We start from the raw sequence: 8,245 nt of genomic DNA, 5'->3' as shown, positions 1-8,245 counted from the left end.
AATGTTTGTTGGCTAACGATTTTCTCTACATAGGGACGTTTTTATCTCAAAATGAAATATTAAGACAAAATTATAAATAAAAAAAGAACAAAAATGACGATTTCAAATATTTATTTCATGCAACTTAGTCTAAATATAATAATTTACATAGTACAATTATATCATAAACAAGATTAGACATTCACCTTAATAAAAATAACAAAATATCAAATCAATCTTTCAAAGTGTTAAATCTAACCTTCTTTTCCTATTGATAATGCTCCTTCAATAATTTATCTTTTGGATTTCTTTACATAAACTTAAAATATCACACATACAAAATAACATCAACATCTCATGTTTTTTCACAAAATAATAAAGAAATTTAATTATGAGTGTCATTGTGAGATGAAATTTTTGCCAAAATTAGCTTATGACTATTTCCCCCAAAAAAACTCTCATTTCTTCCCTAACATAAGCATTAGAAATTTCTTTGAAAAAAACATTCTATAATCAATTTTCCTACATAGATTACTCTAGTAATAAAAAATAAACTTAAAAATGAACTTAGAAAACTTATGTATTTTATTGGATTTTAAAGATCTATATATATAATTATAATTAGTATTATTATTATTATTATTATTATTATTATTCATATGTCAAATAAATATGTGGTGAAAATTAGCACTAAAGAAAAAAATCTAATATTATGGTCAAATTATACTACAAGGGCTCCAACTTCTATTTCATTTCATTAAAGCTCTTTCACTTGTCAAATTAGTCAATTTGGTCCTTATTTAAAATTTTTGGCATTACATCTAATCTTTCATGTGTAACCGACTCTAAAAATCCAATTTTGAGTATGGTATAGAACACATGCCTCTAGAATCAAATTTTCAAAGAGAATTTATAAAATCTTTTTTTAAAAAAGTGATTTTATAAGCTTTCAATTAGACATAATAAAAACTTATCAACGATGACTTCAATTTTTAAAATATCATTTTATCAAGAAATATATTTTCAAATTTGAAAAATGGATTTGACAATAGGAAAAGTAATGAAGTTGTTAAATTGATATTAGCTATTTTATTTTTTTTATATCGATTTGATTATTTTATTTATTTTTATAAAAAAATAAAATATAAAAATTATATAATTTTTTTTTAAAATTAAAATTATGTAAGAATTACTAAAATGTGGAATAATGTCAACACATTACAAAAATAAAAAACTGTAAAAATATGAAAAATTGTTACAAAAATAAAAACTGTAAAAGAAAAAACATATAAAAGATTGTAAAAATATTTTATAATAAAAGAGCAGAAGAATAAAAAAAGAAGAACCATAAGTCATTAATTTCCATATAGTATGAATCAGAAGCTACACACTAGCGATGTCAAGGAGAAAAAAAGAAAGTGCAAGTAGATAAATGGTATCCGTATAAGAAATTGTTTTGTTGATTTCCATTATTATAGGATATTATTTTGTTTAGTCTATTGATTATTAAAAGTTACAAAATAGTCATCTAACTATTCATATGTTTCAAACTTGTCATTTTCTGTTAAAAAAATGACGACATTTTGAGTTGAACGTTAACCTGCTGATTAAGATATGATAAATTTTAATCTCAAAATATCAAATGACTATCATATCTTAGTCAGCATGTTAACATCAAACTTAGATGACCGTTAATTTTTTAACGGAAAAGGACAAATTTGAAACATATAAATAATTGAATGATTATTTTGTAACTTTTAATAGTCGACCGTAAACTTTTAATAGAAATAACTGAAATCAATTTAATCGTTTCATTTTTTTTGTGTCAGATTAGTTCAATTTGACGAAAATTGAAAGTTTGATAATGTGTGAAAAAATCCAAGAACTAAAATAAAAATATAGCAAGGTTAGAAGGCCAAAAGATCATTCTAACAAAATTATGATATCATATCCACTTCCATTGCTGACCTTCCATTTTATACAGCACCACCATTGGCAGAACCAATTGAGAGAGAGAGAGAGAGAGAGAGATGCCAAAAAATGAATATGTTCCACTCTTCGAAACAAGGCAAGTTAAGGGACGAATTCTTTTCCGGTCTGTTGCAGCTTCCATCTTCCTCGCCATCTGCTTCGTCTTCATCTACAGAGTAAAGTTTCTCCCAGCGGAAGTAAGAGCCGAGAGATTGAGTTGGATCGGATTGTTTCTTTCTGAAATATGGTTCAGTTTCTATTGGTTTCTCACCGCAGTTTGTAGGTGGAACTCTGTCCATCGTCTTCCCTACATACACAGGCTCTCTCAGAGGTATACCTTATCAACACCTATCTTTTCATACTGCACGCATAACGTGAATTCCATCGATTCCAATACTATTAACATGTAGGTTCGGGAAAGAATTACCGGGCGTCGACGTATTCGTGTGCACGGCGGATGCGTCGATAGAGCCGCCGTGCATGGTGGTGAACACGGTTCTGTCAGTGATGGCGTATGATTATCCACCTCAGAAGTTAAGCATCTATTTATCGGACGACGGGGGATCGGAGTTGACGTTTTATGCCATGGTAGAGGCTGCGGAATTGTCGAAGACATGGCTTCCTTTCTGCAACAAGTTCAAAGTAGAACCCAGGTCTCCCGAGGCTTATTTTAGGACGGCTTCTGAACCAGTCGATGTCAAGGAGTGGGGTTTAGTTAAGGTATGTTTAAATGATTCCCTTTCTTGCATGTTATCACGTTAGTGTATAGATACTGTTATAATTATCGGAACGATTAACGTAAATAATCAAACAGATCAAAAATATTAAGATTTATATGGAAAATCAAAGGAAAAAATCACGGGTAAATGAAAATAAAATTTCACCATGTCGAAAAAATACAAGATCTGTTATATTTGTTACACCACAAAACTCTACTCTCTACTTTCTATTTATAGGGATCAAACGGATTATACTGCTTCCCCGCCCGCAAATCTCATATTTTTACCATTATTTTAGTTATAACTTTATAATTCCATATAAGAAAAACTTGGATCATAACTCTAACCTACATTGATGTTAATAATGTACATTTTCATGTCTCATTAAAGCGCACTAAAATGAATAATAATGTACATTTTAATGTATTATCATTTTATAAATTTATACATTAGCTTGAATAGTGTTATATGATTAAGTAATATCGACATTCCTTGTTTAAGTTTCAAATCTTACCCATTATAATAACAAGGTTTAATGGTATTTGAGACTCTAAAACTTTTTTTTAATTAATGTGGTCATCGAATTATTTTTGTACTAAATGTAACATTTAAATTAAAAAAAAATCAATATGATCATTTAACTAACAGTTTCTGTCGTTTTTGTTACGATATTGATATAGTAGTCCATGATAGCTGATGGTTGAAATATTTTTTTGGTTAAGTTCAAGAATCAAATTGATTTTTTCTTAAAGTTCAGGGCTTCTTTAATCTTAAAGAAAAAATGAAAATTATTTTATATTTAAAATTTAAAATATAAAAATATTCAAATATTTTAAAAAATAAATAAAAAATAGTAGAAATAAAAAATTAATTACTATTGTTTTAAAAATTATATATAGAAAATTATAAATAAATCATAAATTATAAAACGATAAATTATAAATTATTAAAAATATTATAAAAGTATTACATAAAATACAAATGTAACATATTGTCACAACATCAATACTTATACAAAGTATTCTTATTGGATTAGTCGGGACATTATAATTTTGTATCTAAATATAATTAGAAAACATAATAAGTTTTTCATATCAATACATACATCTAATTATATTTCAAACGATTCCAAGGGCTATTCATAAACTCTTGCACATAATATAATAAGTTAGTATATACAATTGTGCTTAAAAATTGTCTGAAATATGATTAGATGTCTCTATTGATGCGAATAACCTATGATGTTTACTAATTACATTTGGATACAAAATTTGTAACTATCGACTAATCCAATCTTTAATATGCATATATGTACGATATAAAAAATAAAAAATTATATTTTATCTTAGATAATTTATTTTTTTATATTTATTTAAAGAAATAAAATAAAATTTTATATTTTAAAGTATTTAAATAATTGTAAAAATGATTTCATAATATGAGATTAAAATTAGAATTCTATCATTGAAATATTAATTTTATAAAAATATATAAATAGTTATTTAATTATTATTTTTATTTTCAAATAAAGTGAGAAAAATATTTAAATTTTAATTTAACAGTAATATAAAATAAATAATAAATTTAGTTGAATATAAATAAACATTTAGCCTAGCTTGTTAGCTTGCATTTGTATATTTTTGTTATCTGTCCAAGTTTGAATCACAAATCTAACAAAGCATAATTAGAGTTAGGAATTTACATTTTGTCTATATGAATATGACTAAGATATTATACTATCCACTCGTCATCCAATTCGGTTTGTGTTTATAGAGATTCTATTCGACCCAAAACCCAATCCAATATTTGAGGTAAAAACCTGCATCCACACTCGACCCCCAATATATTTATATTTATATATATAATCCTTATTTTTATTTGATAAAATATGGATTTAATTGAAAAAATATAGAGAGATGAATATTATTGTAGTTATACCTAAATATTTATATATATAATCCTTATTTTTATTTGATAAAATATGGATTTAATTGAAAAAATATAGAGAGATGAATATTATTGTAGTTATACCTAAATATATAAAGGATAATTATACTATTATCTCGGGTCGAGTTGATGATTTCTTATAAGATTGAGTCAATACCCGTCGAGTTTGGATCCTATACTCATCCCTAGTTGGAGCCCTACAATACTTCACTCATACTCGAACTGATATACCTTTAATGGGAGCAAAGTTGTGCAATTACCACGACAACAAATTAGAGTTATAATTGAAACAATTGAAATTTAAATAGTTTAAAAGATACATCGTCTAAAGTTAAGTGTTATCCGGTGTAATTTACCCTTAAATTAATAATAGAAAATCTTGTACATTTAACTCTAGCTTATTTCAAATAGTACCGGTTGATATTTTTATTATCAGGCAGCTTAATTTTCTTGTTTTTATTTCCAAGCAAATGAGTTTGTTTTTGACCTTAAGCAATTTGCCTGGTGCTAATTCGTTCTAAAACGATATTATTTTATTTATTGTACAATTATTATGCAGAAACAATACGAGGACATGAGAATGAGGATTGAGGCCACCACAAAGATGAACCGAATTCCAGACCACATTCGGAAACAACACAAAGGATTTCGTGAGTGGGACTTGGGTTCAAGCAAACATGATCATCAAACCATTCTGCAAGTAATGAATCATTTGCATGAACTCATACTTTATTCATCGACTAACCTGTGAATCTTTAACACTACTTTAATTAACGTTTGTTAGATCCTAATTGATGGGAGAGACTCCAATGCTGTGGATGTTGAAGGAAACCCTTTGCCGACTCTTGTGTATTTGGCAAGAGAGAAAAGACCTCAATATGACCACCATTTCAAAGCTGGTGCCATGAATGTTCTTGTAAGTATCCTATATTAATATATGTCTTAATGTTAGAGGTTCGAATCATGATTTTTACGGTGGAAAACAGATTAGGGTATCGTCGAAGATAAGTAATGGTCCAATTATTCTCAACGTGGATTGCGATATGTATTCAAACAATTCAGAGTCGATCAAATATGCTCTGTGCATTTTCATGGATGAAGAAAAGGGTGATGAGGTTGCCTTTGTACAGTTCCCTCAGAATTTCGATAATCTCACCAGAAATGATAGTTATGGTAGCTCTTTCAGAGTGGCACAGAAGGTAATTAAGCTTATAACAGAAAGGTTTTTAAGTAAAAGATGATTGATCTGATCTTTTGGGGTTATATTTGCTGTGTGTGTTGGTTAAGTTGGAGTTTCAGGGTCTTGATGCGAATGGAGGACCATGCTACATTGGCACAGGATGTTTTCACAGAAGAGAGGCTCTTTGTGGGAAGAAATATGACAGAAACTATAAGGTTGATTGGAAGAAACTAAATCATATCAAGGTTGAAGAAAGTGCAGGCCTTCTTGAAGAAACATGTAAAGTTCTTGCAAGCTGTTCCTTTGAACACGAAACGGCATGGGGAAAAGAGGTGCCTTTTGTTCTTTCTCACTTACGTAATGGTGCATGAACTCTAAACCCTAATCACTAATACGTTTTTGATTGCAGATGGGTTTAGTATATGGCTTTCCTGTGGAAGACGTAGTTACAGGGTTGAGTATACAATGTAGAGGATGGAAATCCATGTATTTAGACCCTGAAAGAATAGGCTTCTTAGGGGTTGCACCAATAACACTATTGCAGTCGCTGGTGCAACATAAGAGATGGAGTGAAGGTCATCTTCAAATTTTCCTATCAAAATACTGTTCCTTGTTGTATGGATATAAGAAGATTCCGCTTAAGCTTCGACTTGCTTACTGTCCTTATAACTTGTGGGCTGCAAATTGCTTGGCGACGTTGTACTATGTTGTTGTCCCATGCCTTTGCCTGCTTAAAGGGATCTCATTGTTTCCTAGGGTATGAAGCCCCTAACTTCTTAACTACCTTGTATGATGCTATGTGAATGACTGTAAAATATTGTCAACTTGCAGATATCAAGACTCTGGGCGCTCCCATTCGCATATGTTGCCTTTTCACACCGTGCATATAGCCTCGGTGAATTCGTATGGTGCGGAGGCACATTCCGAGGTTGGTGCAATGATCAAAGGATGTCGTTGTTCAAGAGAACAACTTCGTACTTCTTCGCCTTCTGTGAAACCATCTTTAAGCTATTAGGGTATTCACAACCAGCCTTCGTCGTCACTGCCAAGATAGCCGATGAAGACATCTCGGAAAGATATCATCGCGAGCTGATCGAGTTCGGTGCCGCGTCACCGAAGTTTGATATTTTAGCCACACTTGCGGCGTTGAATCTGTTCGGTAGCTTTGGAGCAATAAAAAATGTCATCTTGGATTCTAAGATTATAGACCAATTCGGGTTGCAAATTCTCCTCTGCTTGGTTTTGGTTACAATCAACTTGCCTGTATACCAAGCACTCTTTTTCCGGGAGGACAATGGAAAGATGCCTACTTCAGTTACTTACAAGTCTATCATTTTAGCCTTGTTGGCATGTACTGTAGCCATGTATTGAACCACATTTTCTTTTTCCTTTTTTTACTAAGAAAGTTGCGGACATAATTATGATCAATACATCATATTCTGGCTGTTCGCTTTGCAAAAATATGTGAAAAAAGTGTGAAAGGAACTCTGTTGTTGTTTCAATAGCAATTTTCACCGAGAATTATGTTTCGAATCAGTAAAAGAAATTGTGGGGTTATCTTAAAAGAAGAATATGTAGGAGACAGAAGATACTAGACATATAACTGTTGTAGAAGATGAAACAACTACTCGAATCCAAAATAGTATTTGTTCGGAACTTTTTTAATCAATTGATAATGTACACACTCTACGAACACAATTACTCGAATCTGAAATCTATAGGAAAATCAATATTCGTTTTTACCATTAAAATCACTTGATGAGTTTACTTGTATACTTATTTTAAGTACTGTAAAGTTATATATCAAACTAAGAACCCTGTGGAAATTTATTAATAAATGCAATAACGTTATAAAACGATGGTATGGTATCTTGTACACATTTTTGTATGCCTATATATATTCATTAGATTCAATCTTGGAAAGGTTCGAAAAAGAGTTACTGGGTGTCGATGTATTCGTGTGCACAGCAGATCCGTCGATAAAGCCGCCAAGCATGGTGGTGAACAAGGTTCTATCAGTGATGGCATATGATTTTCTTTCCAGAGATAATGTCTCCCTAAAGCATGACTACAGGAAGAGTATAATATCTAACAATAGTTCCAGGGATGAAAATTTTCATTGCTTGCAGCAGACGTGGTAGCTCATTATATGACTAATCTCAATCACCATACAACAAGGTCATTGCTTTTTGTTTAGCCATCCAGGCCTTGTAATAAGTCGGAATATAACTAAATGTATTCCGAATGGATGTCACTAACACATAAATGAGTACTCTTAGATTTTTTTCTACCAACAGCTTGACATATGAGCATATGATATCTGAATCTAAATTTTTGTGGTGTTGTGTCAACGAGGTCATTGTACATGCGCGTTGTGCAATGAACCTTGTGACTTCCCACAACATCTTTCGTTGTAGGTATGATATTCTATCCTCCAGTTACATCCAAC

The 8,245-nt window shown here is 30.5% G+C and overlaps 1 protein-coding gene across 1 annotated transcript; it reads left to right on the top strand.

Annotated features, from left to right (window-relative positions):
* Positions 1-1,929: 1,929 nt before the first annotated feature.
* On the top strand, positions 1,930-7,168 carry LOC120206971 (cellulose synthase-like protein E1). Its single transcript, XM_039206511.1, has 8 exons — positions 1,930-2,281; positions 2,361-2,670; positions 5,176-5,316; positions 5,401-5,532; positions 5,603-5,815; positions 5,904-6,128; positions 6,206-6,553; positions 6,628-7,168. Exons 1-8 carry the CDS (start codon positions 2,010-2,012, stop codon positions 7,165-7,167), a joined length of 2,181 nt encoding a protein of 726 aa, XP_039062442.1. The 5' UTR covers positions 1,930-2,009; the 3' UTR covers position 7,168.
* Positions 7,169-8,245: the final 1,077 nt, after the last annotated feature.

This window comes from Hibiscus syriacus, unplaced genomic scaffold (genome assembly GCF_006381635.1).
Source record: "Hibiscus syriacus cultivar Baekdansim isolate YM2019G1 unplaced genomic scaffold, ASM638163v2 tig00014213_pilon, whole genome shotgun sequence".
Classification (NCBI taxonomy): domain Eukaryota; kingdom Viridiplantae; phylum Streptophyta; class Magnoliopsida; order Malvales; family Malvaceae; genus Hibiscus; species Hibiscus syriacus.
Note: the sequence above shows the minus strand (reverse complement) of the source record. Positions and strands in the feature narration are given on the sequence as shown.

Coding starts and splice junctions, on each gene's coding strand:
- LOC120206971 (XM_039206511.1), top strand. CDS start 2,010: ATGCCAAAAAATGAATATGTTCCACTCTTCGAAACAAGGCAAGTTAAG. Junction 2,282..2,360: donor ATACACAGGCTCTCTCAGAG/GTATACCTTATC, acceptor ATTAACATGTAG/GTTCGGGAAAGAATTACCGG. Junction 5,317..5,400: donor ATCATCAAACCATTCTGCAA/GTAATGAATCAT, acceptor AACGTTTGTTAG/ATCCTAATTGATGGGAGAGA.